The 20,901-nt window shown below is 40.9% G+C and overlaps 2 protein-coding genes across 2 annotated transcripts; both read left to right on the plus strand.

The window, feature by feature from the left end:
- Window positions 1-137: 137 nt before the first annotated feature.
- Window positions 138-15,410, plus strand: ensab (endosulfine alpha b). The gene is made up of 3 exons (XM_055925876.1): window positions 138-327; window positions 4,717-4,839; window positions 10,847-15,410. The coding sequence occupies exons 1-3, from the start codon at window positions 274-276 to the stop codon at window positions 11,015-11,017; spliced, it is 348 nt and encodes a 115-aa protein (XP_055781851.1). The 5' UTR covers window positions 138-273; the 3' UTR covers window positions 11,018-15,410.
- A 464-nt stretch (window positions 15,411-15,874) lies between these two features.
- mcl1b (MCL1 apoptosis regulator, BCL2 family member b) lies at window positions 15,875-18,609 on the plus strand. The gene is made up of 3 exons (XM_055925875.1): window positions 15,875-16,525; window positions 16,703-16,953; window positions 17,082-18,609. The coding sequence occupies exons 1-3, from the start codon at window positions 16,045-16,047 to the stop codon at window positions 17,196-17,198; spliced, it is 849 nt and encodes a 282-aa protein (XP_055781850.1). The 5' UTR covers window positions 15,875-16,044; the 3' UTR covers window positions 17,199-18,609.
- The last annotated feature ends 2,292 nt before the right edge of the window (window positions 18,610-20,901 follow it).

A 20,901-nucleotide genomic window follows, 5' to 3' on the forward strand; every position in this document is an offset into this window, starting at 1 on the left:
CTGTCAATCAGCATCTCTCTATCATAATAGCATTTCATTGGCTCTCCCGGTATCTAATACCACGTGTTTCCTTATACCATTGGTTACTGTATATGTATGTCACAAATGGCAATCCCACACGACGGCGTCACAAAATGTGTAGCTTTTTTTGTTGTCGAAGAGCCTTGTTCACAAGAGGCAGGTTAGATTTGTGGAAGCTAGAGGAGCTCCCCTGCATACATTCTAACCTGCGTTTTCAAGCAAATCGGACTTCCAGTCCATTATAGCTGCGTAATGTCGTCCGAAAATCTATCAGATACTCAGATGGAATATGAGGATGAGAAACAGGTGGGTTTAATATCATGACACTATCTTGAGTTGGCCAGCTAACTATAACGCTAGCTCGTTGTAACGCGTTACAAGTAAAGTGTTTGATTTGATAGCTAGCTAGTTAGCTTTCGTTATAGCATCTAACCTGTAAACGTCTCGTTTACCAACAATGACAGTGTGTATAAATGTTTTGGAAAGGTATTGAGTAAGATTTACGTGTCTCCCGATAATCAATAATAACGTATGTACTGTATTATTGAGTTATTTATTCCGTTTTCCCTTGTGCCATTGTGGCTCGCTGGTCCATAGGTTATAAAATATGCCTGGGCCGTATTGGTCTATCCTGACACTGCAGTAGTTGAGGTTGAGTCTTCCGGCTTTTCGAGACAAATACAAACAATACCATAGCCTATCCTTTGAAATCTGTGTTTCAATTGAAACCAGGGTCAATCATCACAGTTACTTATATGCTAGCGGATCAGTCACACAAAGCTTTAATGATGTATAAGCTAGATCTATTGATTCATACTCGTTTTCAGTCCCCTATGCTTTGTGAATGTTATTTGCAGTGTTGCGCGGATATTAGGCTTAGCTATATATACAGTTGAAGTCGGAAGTTTACATACACTTAGGTTGGAGTCATTAAAACTCATTTTTCAACTACTCCCCAAATGTTTTGTTAACAAACTATAGTTTTTGCAAGTCTGTTAGGACATCTACTTTGTGCATGACACAAGTCATTTTTCCAACAATTGTTTACAGACAGATGTTTACACTTATAATGTACTGTATCACAATTCCAGTGGGTCAGAAGTTTACATACACTAAGTTGACTGTGCCTTTAAACAGCTTGGAAAATTCCAGAAAATTATGTCATGGCTTTTAGAAGCTTCTGATAGGCTAATTTACATAATTTGAGTCAATTGGCGGTGTACCTGTGGATATATTTCAAGGCCTACCTTCAAATTCAGTGCCTCTTTGCTTGACATAATGGGAAAATCAAAAGAAATCAGCTAAGACCTCAGAAAAAAACATTGTAGACCTCCACAAGTCTGGTTCATCCTTGGGAGCAATATCCAAACGCCTGAAGGTACCACGTTCATCTGTACAAACAACAGTACGGGAGTATAAACACCATGGGACCACGCAGCTGTCATACCACTCAGAAACGAGATGCGTTCTGTCTCCTAGAGATGTACGTACTTTGGTGCGAAAAGTGCAAATCAATCCCAGAACAACAGCAAAGGACCTGGAGGAAACTGGTACAAAAGTATCTATATCCACAGTAAAATGAGTCCTATATCAACATAACTTGAAAGGCCGCTCAGCAAGGAAGAAGCCACTGCTCCAAAACTGCCATAAAAAAGCCAGACTACAGTTTGCAACTGCACATGGGGACAAAGATTGCACTTTTTGGAGAAATGTCCTCTGGTCTGATGAAACAGTAATATAACTGTTTGGCCATAATGACCATTGTTATGTTTGGAGGAAAAAGGGGGAGGCTTGCAAGCCGAAGAACACCATCTCAACCGTGAAGCACAGGGATGGCAACATCATGTTGTGGGGGTGCTTTGCTGCAGGAGGGACTGGTGCACTTCACAAAATAGATGGCATCATGAGGAAAATTATGTGGATACATTGAAGCAACATCTCAAGACATCAGTCAGGAAGTTAAAGCTTGGTCACAAATGGGTCTTCCAAATGGACAATGACCCCAAAGAATACTTCCAAAGTTGTGGCAAAATGGCTGTAGGACAACAAAGTCAAGGTATTGGAGTGGCCATCACAAAGCCCTGATCTCAATCCCATAGACAATCTGTGGGCAGAACTGAAAAAGCATGTGCAAGCAAGGAGGCCTACAAACCTGACTCAGTTACACCAGCTCTGTCAGGAGGAATGGGCCAAAATTTACCCAACTTATTGTGGGAAGCTCGTGTAAGGCTATCTGAAACGTTTGACTCATGTTAAACAATTTAAAGGCAATGCTACCAAATACTAATTGAGTGTATGTAAACTTCTGACCCACTGGGAATGTGATGAAAGAAATAAAAGCTGAAATAAATCATTCTCTCTATTATTCTGACATTTCACATTCTTAAAATAAAGTAGTGATCCTAACTAACCTAAGACAGGGAATTTCTACTTGGATTAAATGTCAGGAATTGTGAAAACTGATTTGAAATGTATTTGGCTCAGGTGTATGTAAACTTCCGACTTCAACGGATGAAAAGTCACTTGTACAGGCAGCATCCTGAGTGGATGCTGGTGAAGGTCAGAGGTCTGTTGACAAATCCACTGTTCATATCATCAGTATTCATTGACTATTAGGTATAGGGAAGGCACTGATGCCACACTGATGCCATTTGTCTTATCAATGATAATGGGTGCTTTTAATGCAATGGTATTTTGATACAATGACTAGAAGCGGAACTGGTCATGTGAGAAAATAACATTTCATGGTAGCTAGCTACTATGGGTCTAGCAGTTTGGAACCGTTTGAGGGAGTGAAAAGTATCCAGTCCACTCTTGCATTTTCCCTCATTGGGGCTGAATATAGCAACTTTTACATTTTTGTAATGGATCCAAGTGAATCAGCTAGGGAATCTGTTCATCTGCTTCTCTACCCTGAGTCACCTATTATCACTGCTCCAGCAAGCTTTGTGTTTACTGTCCTCTGCATGGAATGGCAGATATTCTCCTGTACTTCGATTGCAGGGTTTTGTGGGTTTCTCAATGTTTTCTTAGCTTTATTTAGCCAGATAAGTAATGTCTAAACAGTGATGCTGAGACTCAGATTTTTCCAATTAAAATGTATGCCAAACTAAAAACCAATGATTGCATAGTAAAAAAATAAACATGCATCCACAAGGACTACTTTTAAGTTTCCAAACAAAAAAATTACAAAACACATTTACTTGAAGAACAGTGCAGATACAAAAATAATGATGGTTTGTGCTGTCATTCTGTTACCAAACTTTGCATCTGCACTGTTCTGTAAGTTAAAAAAATAAAATAAAAATTGCAACATTTTCTGTGGAAATTGTTATAAGTAGTCCTTGTGCATAGAGTTGTATGGTTTGTTTAACTTTGTAATCATTGGGTTTTGTTTTGACATTTTAAAGTGAAAAATCAGTCTCAGCTTCACTCTGTTACTGTGGAATTGCCCCGATAGAGAATACATGTTATGCTGACTTCTGCCCAGAGTCTCTGGACTGTGGGCAATAACAAGGTGTGTCCTGTTAGCCTACTTTCCACTCACATCTGTCCGTGGACTCCACACTGGCAGTAAAGGGTAAACCAGTTTGTCCAGTGCATGAGTTGCCTCCAGTAAAACCATAGGCTTACACCTTACAAAAAGCTTTAGCATGAAGGTGTCATGTGAACACTCGAACCACTCTGCAAGCTCTGTGTACCTAGACTTTGGTCAGCAATTACTCAAGGCCTGTTCCTGTATAATATTTTTCTCAATAACCATAAATAACCATGGCTTGTACATATTTGCAGACAAACTGTTTCCCCCTCATAAAGCCATCTGTTTTTATGGCACCAATAACATGTCAGGGATGGGAAAACGGGTAACAAGGCTGTTTTATCCACATTAGCTGAGGAAAAGTGTGTGAGATACGGGGAAATAATGGATGTGAAGCTGCTTTTTAGTCACTTAATTCTTACTCAATCATAACACTCGTTTTCTGAGTGAGTTGTTTATCGCAGGCAACCATGAGGGCGTGAGAGAGAGTGTTGCAGGAGAGCGTGCAGAGTGTGACTCATACTATGAAGACGCTTCAACTCCCTCAAGTCATTTTCATGGCGTTAGCCCACTTCACAGCTGAATATGAGTAGGGTTAGGCTATATGATTCAGATGCAATCCTTTCTGAAGTGCACAGTGCCAGCCCAGTAATCTTTTTGTTTTATCATCAGACCATCTTATAACCTTCTTATTAGTTTCAAGTTTTAATGTCACAAGTACAGTGAAATGTCCTTCTTGCAACCTCTAAACCCAACAATGCAGTAATCAATAACAATGTAATACTAAAAACAACATAAGGTAGAACATAAACACACAAGAAATAGAAATAAGAATAACACAAAAGTAAGTAAGCATTCTATATACAGGGTCAGTCAGTTCCAGTACCATATTTACAATGTGCAGGGATACTTGAGTGATAGAGGTAGATAATTGTAGGGGTAAGGTGACTAGGCATCAGGACAGTTAAATGGAGAATGTCTATTTTAAAAGCCTATGCTTGTTCTTCTCTGCGCATCATGGCTGACATTATGATGAAGGATATATAGGCGTAGGCTACATAGGCCTATTTAGATGTTTCCCCTCTAGCTAAATTCCTTGCACATAGCAAGTAGCACCCATATGACAGCACATTGAAATGTTTTCTTTGTCTGGACAGGACTCTCAGGAAAAGAATGCCAACCTTGTGAAGGGTGAAGAGGTCAAGCTGAAGGCCAAGTACCCCGGCCTGGGCCAAAAGCCTGGAGGCTCCGACTTCCTCATGAAGAGGCTACAGAAAGGGGTAGGTGGAACCCTTCTCCTGGAGAGACACAGATAATATATGCTTTTGATTCAGCATGTTAGTGAGGCTGGAACAAACGCCTACACACCCTTGTTGACCACTTGACTAGGAAATCGCATAGGCTTCGAATACTCCTCTTTAAGACATTTCAATACGTTCTGCATTTGAGGATCTCAGATTGCCTTGGTATGTCTGTGGCAGTAGCGATGTTTGAATTAACTTGTCCGATATTTGTTATTTTTAACATTTTAGAAAGTTCACAAAGAAAAGAGATTTAACTTTCCGTTTAACTATCTTGTGTCAATAAATACAGCTGGACGTAATGACCTCGCACCTACAAAATTATACACTGCTCAAAAAAATAAAGGGAACACTAAAATAACACATCCTAGATTTGAATGAATTAAATATTCTTATTAAATACTTTTTTCTTTACATAGTTGAATGTGCTGACAACAAAATCACATAAAAATGATCAATGGAAATCAAATTTATCAACCCATGGAGGTCTGGATTTGGAGTCACACTCAAAATGAAAGTGGAAAACCACACTATAGGCTGATCCAATTTTGATGTAATGTCCTTAAAACAAGTCAAAATGAGGCACAGTAGTGTGTGTGGCCTCCACGTGCCTGTATGACCTCCCTACAACACCTGGGCATGCTCCTGATGAGGTGGCGGATGGTCTCCTGAGGGATCTCCTCCCAGACCTGGACTAAAGCATCCACAACTCCTGGACAGTCTGTGGTGCAACGTGGCGTTGGTGGATGGCGTGAGACATGATGTCCCAGATGTGCTCAATTGGATTCAGGTCTGGGGAATGGGTGGGCCAGTCCATAGCATCAATGCCTTCCTCTTGCAGGAACTGCTGACACACTCCAGCCACATGAGGTCTAGCATTGTCTTGCATTAGGAGGAACCCAGGGCCAACCGCACCAGCATATGGTCTCACAAGGGGTCTGAGGATCTCATCTCGGTACCTAATGGCAGTCAGGCTACCTCTGGCGAGCACATGGAGGGCTGTGTGGCCCCCCAAAGAAATGCCACCCCACACCATGACTGACCCACCGCCAAACCGGTCATGCTGTAGGATGTTGCAGGGAGCAGAACGTTCTCCACGGCGTCTCCAGACTCTGTCACGTCTGTCACATGTGCTTAGTGTGAACCTGCTATCATCTGTGAAGAGCACAGGGCGCCAGTGGCGAATTTGCCAATCTTGGTGTTCTCTGGCAAATGCCAAACATCCTGCACGGTGTTGGGCTGTAAGCACAACCCCCACCTGTGGACGTCGGGCCCTCATACCACCCTCATGGAGTCTGTTTCTGACCGTTTGAGCAGACACATGCACATTTGTGGCCTGCTGGAGGTCATTTTGCAGTGCTCCACCTGCTCCTCCTTGCACAAAGGCGGAGGTAGCGGTCCTGCTGCTGGGTTATTGCCCTCCTACGGCCTCCTCCACGTCTCCTGATGTACTGGCCTGTCTCCTGGTAGCGCCTCCATGCTCTGGACACTACGCTGACAGACACAGCAAACCTTCTTGCCACAGCTCGCATTGATGTGTCATCCTGGATGAGCTGCACTACCTGAGCCACTTGTGTGGGTTGTAGACTCCGTCTCATGCTACCACTAGAGTGAAAGCACCGTCAGCATTCAAAAGTGACCAAAACATCAGCCAGGAAGCATAGGAACTGAGAAGTGGTCTGTGGTCACCTCCTGCAGAACCACTCCTTTATTAGGGGTGTCTTGCTAATTGCCTATAATTTCCACCTGTTGTCTATTCCATTTGCACAACAGCATGTGAAATGTATTGTCAATCAGTGTTGATTCCTAAGTGGACAGTTTGATTGTGTTGTTTAACCTTTACTGCTCAGGCGTTCCGCCAGCGGAACTCCTCCCACATTCCGCTGAAAAGGCAGAGCGTGAAATTCAAAATATATTTTTTAGAAATATTTAACTTTCACACATTAACAAGTCCAATACAGCAAATGAAACTTTCACATCTTGTGAATCCAGCCAACATGTCCGATTTTTAAAATGTTTTACAGCGAAAACAGCACGTATATTTATGTTAGCTCACCACCAAATACAAAAAAGGACAGACATTTTTCACAGCACAGGTAGCATGCACAAAGCCAACCTAACTAACCAAGAACCAACCAAACTAACCAACAAACAACTTCATCAGATGACAGTCTTATAACATTTATATTCAATAAATCTATGTTTTGTTCGAAAAATGTGCATATTTCAGGTATAAATCATAGTTTACATTGCAGCTACAATCAGAAATTGCACCGAAAGCAGCCATAATAATTACAGACACCAACGTCAAATACCTAAATACTCATCATAAAACATTTCAGAAAAATACATAGTGTACAGCAAATGAAATACAAGCATCTTGTGAATCCAGCAAATGTTTCAGATTTCTTAAGTCTTTTACAGCGAAAACACAATATAGCGTTATATTAGCTTACCACAATAGCCAGAAACACAAGCCATTTCCCAGCAGTAAAAGTTAGCGATCGTGACACACCAGCAAAAGATATATAATTTTTGACTAACCTTGATAAGGTTCATCAGATGACAGTCCTATAACATCAGGTTATACATACACGTATGTTTTGTTCGAAAATGTGCATATTTAGAGCTGAAATCAGTGGTTATACGTTGTGCTAACGTAGCTACTTTTTCCCACAACGTCCGGATTTTTTTTCTGACACTTTTTCTGACACACATATTCTGACCAAATAGCTATTCATAAACATAACTAAAAAATACATGTTGTATAGGAAATGATAGATACACTAGTTCTTAATGCAATCGCCGTGTTAGAATTCTAAAAATAACTTCATTGCCACATAAGGCTTACGTTATGTCGACCGAGTGCCCAAAACCTGGGCGCAAAACTAATAGTACACAGTTCGACAGATATATGAAATAACATCCTAAAATGGGTCCTACTTTTGCTGATCTTCCATCAGAATGTTGTACAAGGTGTCCTTTGTCAAGAACAATCGTTGTTTGGATTTAGAACGTCCATTTTCCCTCTTGAATTAGCAAGCGCACTAGCCAAGTGGCGCGAAGCTCTCCTTTCTGAACAAAGGCACACAACGCAACACGCCTAACGTCCCGAATAAATTTCAAAAATCGAATAAAACTATGTTGAAAAAACATACTTTACGATGATATTGTCACATGTATCAAATAAAATCAAAGCCGGAGATAGTAGTCGCCTATAACGAAAGCTATTCAGAAGGCAAATCCAGGTCCAACCCCGCGCCTTCCTGAAAACAGGAAATGGGTGACACGTCATTCCAAGAGGACGTATTCCATCTCAGACCAAGATAAACACTCCATTTCTTATCTCACTGCATCTTGACATCCAGGGGAAGGTGTATGACGTGCATGTATACTAATAGGTATCATGCCCATTTATAGGCAGGACCCAGAAGAGAGCATCGATTTCAGATTTTCCACTTCCAGGTCAGGAAGTTTGTGCCAAATGACTTCTGTTTTACTCACAGATATAATTCAAACGGTTTTAGAAACTATAGAGTGTTTTCTATCCAATAGTAATAATAATATGCATATTGTACGAGCAAGAATTGAGTACGAGGGCGTTTAAATTGGGCACGTTTTTCCCCCAAAGTGAAAACAGCGCCCTCTGTCCTCATCAGGTTAAGTGTTCCCTTTATTTTTTTGAGCAGTGTATATATTTTTTGAGCAAAAACCTAGTGTCAAATGACAATAGTGGTTGAAGTGTTTCCATTACCCATTTAGGCAAATTGCGCATTAATTGGCGACAGCCTCTGCCCTCCCACACATCGGTTTCATGTCTCGGGTATAGCCAGTGAAAGCCAGCATGTATAGAATGCAATAATTGACTAATATTTCCATATTCTAATAATTCTCATGTGCCAATGTATCGCCATGGTGAAACTTGCACTCCTGTAGAGCTGAAATAACTGGATATTGAAACTTGCATCCAGCCAACCAGAAAAGCAAGACGAAGCAATTTAGGCATTCTTGAAAGTCAGGACAATCCTTGTCCTGCAAAGAAACATTATTTTATAGTTGAAAATATTGATTAAGCAGTAGGCATTTAGAATTCAAATGTGTAGTGGAGCTTTATAGTTACTTGTGACATACTTTTTCTTGCCACTATATGTGAACCGTTTGGAATTACCTGGATATCTACATTAATTGGTCATCAAATTTGATCTGATCTTCAGCTAAGTCACAACAATAGGCAAACATAGTGTGCTTAAACTAATAACACACAAATTATTGTATTTTTCTTGTATATATTGAATATATAATTTAAACATTCACAGTGTAGGTTGGGAAAAGTATGTGACCCCCCCCATGCTAATGATTTCTCCAAAAGCCAATTAGTCAGTAGTCAACTAATCAATGAGACGAGATTGGAGATGTTGGTTAGAGCCGCCTTGCCCTATAAACACTCACAAAATTTGAGTTTGCTATTCACAAGAAGCATTGCCTGATGTGAACCATGCCTCGAATAAAAGAGTTCTCAGTAGACCTAAGATGAAGAATTGTTGACTTGCATAAAGCTGGAAAGGGTTACAAAAGTTTCTCTAAAAGCCTTGATGTCCACGGTAAGACAAATTGTCTATAAATGGAGAAAGTTCAGCACTGTTGCTACTCTCCCTAGGAGTGGCCATTCTGCAAAGATGACTGAAAGAGCGCAGCGCAGAATGCTCAATGAGGTTAAGAATAATCCTAGTGTCAGCTAAAGACTTACAGGAATCTCTGAAACATGCTAACATCTCTGTTGACGAGTCTATTATACGTAAAACACGAAACAAGAATGGTGTTCATGGGAGGGCACCACTGAAGAAGACACTGCTGTCCAAAAAAAACATTGCTGCACATCTGAAGTCTGCAAAAGTGGATGTTCCACAGCGCTACTGGCAAAATATTCAGTGGACAGATGAAACTACAGTTGAGTTGTTTGGAAGGAACACAACACTGTGTGGAGAAAAAAAGGCACAGCACACCAACATCCAAACCTCATCCCAACTGTAAAGGTATGGCGGAGGGAGCATCATGGTTTGGGGCTGCTTTGGTGCCTCAGGACCAAGACAGCTTGCTATCATGGACAGAAAAATTTATTTCCAAGTTTATCAAGACATTTTGCAGGAGAATGTTAGGCTATTTGTCTGCAAATTGAAGCTCAACAGAAGTTGGGTGACTCAACAGGACAACGACCCAAAAAACAGAAGTAAATTAACAGAATGGCCTCAACAGAATAAAATAGGCCTTCTGGAGTGGCCCAGTCAGAGTCCTGACCTCAACCCGATTGAAATGCTGTGGCATGACCTAAAGAGAGCAGTTCACACCAGACATCCAAAGAATATTGATCAACTGAAACAGTTTTGTAAAGAGGGATGGTCCAAAATTCCTCCTGACTGTTTTGCAGGTCTGATCCGCTACTACTTGGTTGAGGTTATTGCTGCCAAAGAAGGGTCAACCAGTTATTAAATCCAAGGGTTCACATACTTTTCCCACCCTGCACTGTGAATGTTTACACGGTGTGTTCAATAAAGACATGAAAGCGTATAATTGTTTGTGTTATTAGTTTAAGCAGACTGTGTTTGTCTATTGGTGTGATCTAGATGAAGATCGGATCAAATTTTATGACCAACTTATGCAGAAATCCAGGTATTTCCAAAGGGTTCACCTACTTTTTCTTGCCACTGTAACTACATTTATTCCAAAAACATTGTTTCCATTTGTCGCAATAAAGAAAGTTAGACAAAAGAAAATCCACCCCTGTCGAACGGATAAAAATTGAAGATCTTTAGAACGTTTCTACTATTTCTGCCGTTTCCATGACACGTCGCAATAATTTCTTTTGTGACATTGCTTTTGTTGAATAAACCAGCTTCAATGAAAATCTGCCTTTTTATTAATTTTAACGAGCAGAACTACTCAAGACAACCTGAATTGAATTCCTTCTTTTTTGCCCCCCCCCCCCTAGCAAAAATACTTTGACTCAGGTGACTACAACATGGCCAAGGCCAAGATGAAGAACAAACAGCTGCCTGTGGCGGGCCCCGACAAGAACCTCGTCACAGGGGACCACATTCCCACGCCACAGGACCTGCCCCAGAGGAGGTCCTCCTTGGTGACCAGCAAACTAGCAGGCTAGCCTAGCCTCCACCCATCCACCAGGCCCCCAGCTAACGTTCCTCACCTGTCCCCCAACAATGTCCCCCCCCTAGTCATCTCCAGGCTCCACTTGGCTTTAACATATCGGGGAGAGCTGTGAAAGTCAGTACATATTGCTTGTATGGTGGGGAGGGGAGGTGAGCTGGGACCTTTTCTACCATCACTCCACACAGCTCTGCCCTCTGCGCACTCTGCTCCATCGCCTCCCTTATGTCTTGGTTTGGTGTTCAGAGGTACATAAAGTAGATGTGCCATCGGGGAGGCTGAGTTTAATGCACTTTGTATTATGTACAGTACGTTTTTGCATCCCGAACAACACCAAAATATGTTGTTGACGAGGGAGTTGGGAACCATGATCGCTCCACATTTTTCGATGTTGTGTTCTCGTCAAAGCTGGGTGTAGATGTTTGCGTATTTTGCTTGCACACCAAATCTGGGAGGGAAGGGAACCATGGTGAAGTATCCAAAAGGAAGGGAGTGGTAATCAGAGGGAAATGTGGAAACTGATTTGTGGTTTCCTTTATCTCATGTTCTGTCAAACAAAAATCCAAGGTCGTCCACGCTGACCTGAACGAACAGATATGAAACTGCACATTTTCTGCTCATGTCGCTTTAATTCTTGACTCCCTGTTGCTCTTCTTTTTTAAATATGCTGCATGATTGTAACATGTAACGAAATGTGCAAATCTGGAGGGGTTAGACGACTGATAGGAAGTAGCACGCAACCAAATGGAGCCCTGGAATGTCCATGGTCACTCTCCACACCTTCCCTCCCTCTCAATGTCCTGACAATCCACACACTCTGTCTGTAGGCTGCCCATGGTGAAAGCAATGGCAAAGCAAACTGAATACCCATGTATAATTTGTAAGGCTGGGAAAAGAAGCAACTGTTTAATATTCAAGTTAAATCTCAGTTCTGTGGCTATTACATCACATCAAAAAGCCTAAATGATTTGTAGGGGATCAATTCGGTGTAAATTTCTGTATTGTGTTGAGAAATGACATTTTGTTATGATTTGTGTCTTCATAAAGGGTTGTTTGTTCATTGTCACGTATTAGCCATTTACTACAATCTGGCTCTTTTCACTGTTAATGGCAGCTCCTGTTGAGAAACTCTTCCAGTAATAGAAGATTATTACCTAGTTCCCAATTACATTACTTGCTAAACCTCTCCTCGGTCTCTCCTTCAAATTCAACATAGTAGGAGCCTCCCAGTGTACTGCTAAAGCATATAGCCTTACGTATTGACATTCTAAATATAAAAATCTGTGACGTCAGTAATGGGGTAAACAGTCGGCCACCGGATAAACTGGCCCTGACTGGCCCCTGGCTCACACAGACCTAACTGGGACACAGCGTGTTTTAGAGATATGCTTACTTGACGAATGGCAAAGGGAAGGGATTTTATGACAGGGGGAGGGGCAAAGTGTGAGTGTGGACTTAGTTGACCCTGCTCACACGTGTTGGTATGGTACAACTTGCCAAATAATTATGGTCAGAGGTGTGTTAGATAAATCATACAAAAGTAAAATGCTTGTACTCTGGTTTAAAGGTCAGAGGTTGTAGGCTATGTTATCACCTGAATTAGTTGTCCTATCTCAATGTATCACACAATACACACTTGATCACTCCTTTCTTGGCACCTTTTGAATATTCCCTGTGTCTAATTGCAGGGAAGAAGATCATTGGCATTGGGTGTGCTTGTCTGGGTTAGTATGAATGTGCTACTGTTCTCTGTCCCAACAGGTGTAAATAGGCTTTTGGGGGTTGAGGATTTATTTTTTATTTTTGTTGATTTCACTACTTGTAGTTCTCTGATTCAATGTTTCCTTTCTCCTGTCATTGAATACACTACTTAAGCTTCATATATATATATATTTTTTACTACAGAGACATTAATCTGTATAATATGAATGTGTGTAAATGCTGCTGATTCAGTCGATGACAAATCTTTTAAACTGAGATATTACCCTAATAAAGAACGCCTGTCCTAGGATTCAAACAATCGGACCCATTCTTATCGTGAATATCTGCTAATGGGAGACTCACTAACCACTCCAGGGTTGGGGGTCTAATTACATTTCAATTAGGATATGAATTGGAATTCTACCCATGATCAATGCAATCCATTTTGGGAACTAGCCAGCTGGAGTTGAAATTTAATTGACACCAACTTGTTACTTGAATCTGAACAGAAAGACCGTGCAGAATTCTAAATATTTTTAGCATGGCTTATTAAAGTGTCAAATAATTTAATTGGATATGCTGAAATGAAGGTTGTTGAAACAACAGCAATCAAGAATTCCTCTCCTAAGTTTTTGTGCACTGTCTGGCTTTGTATGGAGCAATGTATTAAGGGATATACAGTTGAAGTCAGAAGTTTAGATACACCTTAGCCAAATACATTTAAACTCAGTTTTTCACAATTCCTGACATTTAATCCTAGTAAAAATTCCCTGTCGTAGGTCAATTAGGATCACCACTATTTTAAGAATGTGAAATGTCAGAATAATGGTAGAAAGATTTTTCTTTCATCACATTCCCAGTGGGTCAGAAGTTTACACACTCAATTAGTATTTGGTAGCATTGCCTTTAAATTGTTTAACTTGGGTCAAACGTTTCCGGTAGCCTTCCTCAAGCATCCCACAATAAGTTGGGTGAATTTTGGCCCATTCCTCCTGACAGAGCTGGTGTAACTGAGTCAGTTTTGTAGGCCTCCTTGCTCGCACACGCTTTTTCAGTTCTGCCCACAACTTTTCTAGAGGATTGAGGTCAGGGCTTTGTGATGGCCACTCCAATACCTTGACTTTGTTGTCCCTAAGCCATTTTGCCACAACTTTGTAAGCATGCTTTGGGTCATTGTCCTTTTGGAAGACCCATTTGCGACCAAGCTTTAACTTCCTGACTGATGTCTTGAGATGTTGCTTCAATATATCCACAATTTTTCTTCCTCATGAAGCCATCTATTTTGTGAAGTGCACCAGTTCCTCCTGCAGCAAAGCACCCCCACAACATGATGCTGCCACCCCCGTGCTTCATGGTTGGGATAGTGTTCTTCGGCTTGCAAGCATCCCCCTTTTTCCTCCAAACATAACGATGGTCGTTATGGCCAAACGGTTATATTTTTGTTTCATCAGACCAGAGCACATTTCTCCAAAAAGTACGATCTTCGTCCCCATGTGCAGTTGCAAACCGTAGTCTGGCTTTTTTTATGGCAGTTTTGGAGCAGTGGCTTCTTCCTTGCTGAGCGGCCATTCAAATTAGGTCTCTATAGGACTCATTTTACTGTGGATATAGGTACTTTTGTACCTGTTTCCTCCAGCATCTTCACAAGGTCCTTTGATGCTCTTCTGGGATTGATTTGCACTTTTCGCACCAAAGTACGTTCATCTCTAGGAGACAGAATGCATCTCCTTCCTGAGCGGTATGAGGGCTGCGTGTTCCCATGGTGTTTATACTTGCGTACTATTGTTTGTACAGATGAACGTGGTACCTTCAGGCGTTTGGAAATTGCTCCCAAGAATGTACTAGACTTTTTGAGGTCTACAATAGTTTTTTCTGAGATCTTGGCTGATTTCTCTTGATTTTCTCATGATGTCAAGCAAAGAGGCACTGAGTTTGAAGGTAGGCCCTGAAATACATCCACAGGTACACCTCCAATTGACTCAAATGATGTCAATTAGCCTATCAGAAGCTTCTAAAGCCATGACATAATTTTCTGGAATTTTCCACACTGTTTAAAGGCACAGTCAACTTAGTGTATGTAAACTTCTGACCCACTGGAATTGTGATACAGTGAATTAATCTGTCTGTAAACAATTGTTGGGAAAATGACTTGTGTCATGCACAAAGTAGATGTCCTAACCGACTTGCCAAAACTATAGCTTGTTAACAAGAAATTTGTGGAGTGGTTGAGAAACAAGTTTTAATGACTCCAACCTAAGTGTTTGTAAACTTCCGACTTCAACTGTAGGAGGGTATGTTAAAATACCATGTCTCCTGTTCAACCATGATAAGTATGTGCCAGAATGTAAACAAATGAAAATGACTGTGTGCTCTAAAATACCTTGTGCTGCTTACCTAACCTGTTTTTGTTTAGCATACAGTAAATATGTTTTAAAGTTATCTTACTCACTGCATAACTACAACAAAAGTTTATCCTGGCCCAAGATAACTGCAGGGATATCTGGAGCACCCTTGCTCCCAAAAACTGGGGGTTTACAGCAGGATATGCTGATTGTGGAGCTGGAGACAAAACAAAATATTGATTTTAAGAAATTTGAAAGTACATGAGTACTAATGATGTTTCAGTTGTGTGGAAGTAATGGCGTGAATTTGTCAGTATTTGAAATAAACTTTTACATGAATATCAATTGCTTTTTGCTCTTTTCAATGTTCTTCTCACATTATTGATTTGATCACCAGTCCTGTTGACGTTTACAACAGAAACCAATAACCAACACACACACTGTCTCTAGCTACACAGGGCAGGATATCTCCACTTTATATGTTGATAAATTACATACAAAGTATATGATCACAATCCGTCATTGGCCACCAGGGGACAGCAGAACTCCGCATTCACTATTTATCAATGGTCTCTGAAGGGATATAGCAAAGTGTACACACTGTCCCCAGCCAATAAAAACGTAAAATGTATTTATCTGTACCGTTCAATGCAGAGAAAATGCATTTTTATATCCTCTCTTCGTGGATGTATTTATCTGAATGTTATTGGAAAAACATCCCAGATATATTTGTAAAGCTAATTCAAGGAAGAGGGGGCCCAATGGGATAGGCAGTCGAAGTCCCTCCCACTTTTGGCTTTTGAAACGTTACACGACAAAAGGTTTGTCATTTCCGCACCAGACTCACTGTTGTAGTTAGCAGTCAACGATGTGTGATTTTTGAGCAACAAAGTAGCTAACCGCTAGCTTTTCGTAAAATAACAGCTCGAAGTGTATATTTTATTTTTCAAACGCTTGTTTCTTTAAACGTTAAGCCAAGATGAGTCTGTCGAAGTCGTTTGCACGAGCCAATACGATGTTGCATTTTCAAAATGGAGGATCTTCGTACCTAGCTGATGATGCTAGCCCTTTGTACTATTTCGACGGGGCGGTATGTGCTTTGGCGTCACCGAAGTCTAAAGTGGACTTGGGAAATGGGACTGGCGATACTCCACCACGACCCACGACGTTAGGGGTGAATGTCGTGAAAAGCAACGTCCTCGATAATCATTTGTCAGACCGAAGCAACAATGACGACTCTTTGCCCTGCACTCCTCAGATGGCGTCAGAATGTGGGCCTGAACTATCGAATTGTCCATCGGGCGATGAAGTATTGGAACATGATACCAGACAACTCATTGATAATTTTTTGGTGGAATACACTGTACTGTCTCAGCCTCGATGGAAGCAAAGCAAGCCTCTTACGACGATGAAGCGAGTGGTGGAGGACGTAATAGCAAAGCACCGATACGCATACAATGGTACGTAGATTTACAGTAATGATCTCTATAGGTCCTTATGGTACTGTATATCCTAATTTTCTGTTTAAAGGTAGTACTGAGCTCCTAATGCGTTAACTTGGTTAATAACATAGCAATATTATCAGTAATATGCTTAGTTCGTTTTACTCAGACCTAGATTATTTTTATTTTTTATAGGTATGATCGCCAAACTTGGCTTGGATGAGCGATGCGATGACATGAGCGTCATCAATTCTGTGGCCAAGACCATGTTCAGTGATGGGATCACAAACTGGGGTCGCGTCGTCAGCCTGGTGGCATTTGGCGCAGTGGTGAGCCAGCACCTGAAGGAGAGGGGCAGGGGACACTGCGTTGAGTTGGTGGGCCAAGAGATTGCCACATACCTCCTCTCTGACCAAAGGGACTGGCTGGTCAAAAACAATGCTTGGGTGAGTCATCAATGTGGTCCATGAGTCATTTGAAAATGTGAGCTAATCTGAGGACAGTTAAATCTTATTTAGTTTACTTGTTCAATAGCTAATCATGAACCTAACTTTGCTTCTTGTCTCTTTCTCAGGATGGATTTGTAGAGTTCTTTCATGTACAAGATCCTGAGTCCTCAGTAAGGAACACCCTCCTAGCCTTTGCTGGAGTTGCTGGGATTGGGGCAACAATTGCCATGTTGATCAGGTGAATTGAACTATAAAAGACTTGCCTGTTACTTTTTTTCCAATGAAGAAAATGGACTATTTCCGCAAGTTCTCTGAAATCCTTAATATCACCATGGTTGGAATGACTACCCAGTGATGTCCTGCTTAGTCAAAGAAGAGGGTCAGTCTGTTGGATTATAGTGACGGACTGAATTGGGACGGCGCTTTGGTGTCAAGCTCAAGTTTGCTTTTTTCCCACATCAATATTTTGGTGTCTTTTTTTGTTTGAGGCCATTTGAGGGTATTTGGTAGTTGTTGGAAACAGTCTCCAAATATATTCATCTGACTACTTAAATCTAATGGACCTGTTAAATGGCGCTTTTATTTAATGTAAAAAGTACAGACATTTTATTTTTGTAATAAATGTATAGTTGAATTTAGACTCGTACAAAGTTAATTCATCTGCAAATTTTCACCTCTCTTTTTAAGTAATCAAGATGGAAAAGCACTAGCTAATAGCTATAATTCACAATGGCAAAGTTCCGCCTCTGACCATAAAGTTGGCTCAAATGACTTGTTTCTATTCCTTGTGATATTAGTCATACATGTACATACAGGGATTGGTGTAAGAAAGGCAGAACCTGCATTGAACTGACCACTGCGGGCCTTAGAATTCAACTAAGAAGGTATACCCAGGTTGTGGGCATTGAAAATAGAAAGTGCTTACAGCAGAAAGGCTTTATTTTACATGCAATTAATTGCCTTATGACATGCATGTATGTCATAAATCCCCTATTACTCCTACACCACATTCATAAGTCCATATTCCTGTTCCTTGGGGTAGATTTGACAGTCTTGCCTGGCAATGCATTTGCGTTGATGCAATGTGACTTCCTGGTTAAGGAAATCTTGTGGCTGTTGCACTAGGCTTTACTGGGAGGGGGAAGTTTGAAAGTCAATTGAAAATTCCATTCTCAAGACTATGCTGATTTGTATTTGAAGTGTTTCATTTCCAAATTATATCCATGTAAATGAAATGTGCTCGCAGGTATATGTTTTGAATATGAGCATAAAGATTGCACATGGTATCTGGCATTGGTTCAATAGAGGCAAGATCATCTGGACAGTGAATGTGTACAGCAGTTCCACCCAACAAACTAGCACTAACCCTCCTGATGCATCTTGCTAGGCAAATTCCTGTACTCTCCTGAAGTTAAATGATTTAAAGGATAAAATCATGCAACTTTATTCACTTTTGTGACTGCAATGAATAAAGGATGTGACTTTATTCACTTTGTGGCTGCAATTGTCTCAAAGCAGAAGTTTGACTGTTAACCTGCTGTGAACTTTGAGGCTCTACTTCTCGGAAGGGAGGGAGATTTTGTGAAAAGACAGCAGTGACGCCTGCACTGTGCTACTTTCTGGTGCTGAAAAGTAAACCCATACACAAATGAATTCCTGTGTTGTTCATAGTCATCTACATACACACAGTCAAATGTGTTTATTCACACCATATCCCCCAAACATGCACTGTGAGGTTATTTCCTAGAAATTAAACTTCTGTGGTAACCACGCCTGTATGTGTGTCATAGGCAGACCAGCACGGTATCACTTCAGCTGCATCCTCAGTTGTCAGAAACATGATTATTAAACTAAGTCCACCAGAACTACTTGGGTGCCTCAACCTCTGAGTTGCCAATAAAATCAGTTAACAGCAGTCCAAAGATCTTTTACAATGTTGCATAATGTCAGTGACCACCTTTTTAGCTATTTAGTTTGAGATTTTTCCACATAATGCATCTGACAGCTCTGACTGCGCCACAATCATAGCGGTGCAACAGTTGAAGCAAATATTAACCACATCCTTTGTTGCTCACACTATTTTACCAACTTGAGTTTCTTCTGCATATTTAATCAGGTCTTGATACCAAGGCAGTATTTTATCTCCGAGTACCACAAGATGTAATGCATCCAGTCTCAATTAATTTAATGATATGCAAAATAAAATGACATGCCATTGAAATCCTCTTGCATATATGCCGTAAAATGACTGAGCGACAGACCGGAAATTACCCATGTTCTTACTTTGCATATGTCCGTCACTGATAGTGTATACATGTAGAACGGTCAGAACCAGACTGGTTATTGTAGCTGAGGCTTTCACCTACAGCTTAAGGAGGGGAACTGGGGGGGCGGGGGGTGCTCATGGCGGAAGGAAGCATTGCACATTTCTGGCCTATCTTATCAGGCATGCTTGAGACAGCTATGGAAATCAGCCACAGAGCAGGTATTGTTTGACCTTTGCTGTGCCCGAGGGAAGTTGGAGATATCACAGAGGGTAGTGACGCAAGTTGAGGGGAAATGAGAGTTCACTTTTGTGTTTGCACTCCGTCTCATAAGAACAGTTCTCCAAATGTAAAATGTGTAATTTATGAGGTTGTCAATGAGGGAAATAACATGACTACACTGTAGAAGACTCACTAGTCTCACCTAGGCTAATTTTGGATCAAATTCACATTTCCTGTGTCAGAGCATGCCGTACTTCGGATAAAGAGGATTTTCTTTGGTAATGAAAGGTGGTATGGAAACAACAATATGCTAGAGCAGGTATTCCCAAATTGGGGTTTGTATGCTCAATGCTGTCCGGGGTACGCCAAATAAAAATGTGATTCACATTAACAAAAAACAAGTGTATGTGTGTACACACAACTGTTCAAAAGTTTGGGGTCACTTAAATGTTCTTGTTTTTGAAAGAAAAACACTTTTTTGTCCATTAAAATAACATCAAATTGATCAGAAATACAGTAGACATTGTTCATTTTGTAAATGACTATTGTAGCTGGAAATGGCTGATTTTTAATGGAATATCTACATATGTGTACAGAGGCCCATTATCAGCAACCATCACTCCTGTGTTCCAATGGCACGTTGTGTTAGCTAATCAAAATTTTACAATTTTAAAAGGCTAATTGATCATTAGGAAACACTTTTGCAATTACGTTAGCACAGCTGAAATCTGTTGTGCTGTTTTAAAGAAGCAATAAAACTGGTCTTTAGACTAGTTGAGTATCTGGAGCATTAGTGGGTTCGATTACAGGCTCAAAATGGCCAGAAACAAAGAACTTTCTTCTGAAACTTGTCAGTCTATTCTGATAAATGAAGGCTATTCCATGTAAGAAACTGAAGATCTGGTACAACGCTGTGTACTACTCCCTTCACAGAACAGCACAAACTGGCTCTAACAAGAATAGAAAGAGGAGTGGGAAGCCCCGGTGCACAACTGAGCAAGAGTACAAGTACATTAGTGTCTAGTTTAAGATACAGACACCTCACAAGTCCTCAACTGGCAGCGTCATTAAATAGTACCCGTAAAACACCAGTCTCAACGTCAACAGTGAAGAGGAGACTCCGGGAGCACATCCAATGCTAGCATCAGTAATTCTACATTTTGTTGTTAGCCCAGCTAGCATGGACACTGCCAGTTGTGAATCTGATGCAACCAAAGCGCTTCTGCCCCCTTACCCGGGAAAGCACCAAACCTGTTGAGACGGACCATTGCAGAGGCGCAAATATGATGAGAACTTAATTGATTTGGGGTTCACTTATATTGGGAGTAGTGCCTTTCCTCAGCCACAGTGTGTTAGTACTTTTGCTCATATCTCACAACTCGATGAAACCTTCACTCTTGCGCAGACATTTAGAAACAGAACATGCCAATTTTAAAAATAGGCCACGAGTTTGAGCTAG

Source organism: Salvelinus fontinalis, chromosome 6, assembly GCF_029448725.1.
Source record: "Salvelinus fontinalis isolate EN_2023a chromosome 6, ASM2944872v1, whole genome shotgun sequence".
NCBI classification, from domain to species: Eukaryota; Metazoa; Chordata; class Actinopteri; order Salmoniformes; family Salmonidae; genus Salvelinus; species Salvelinus fontinalis.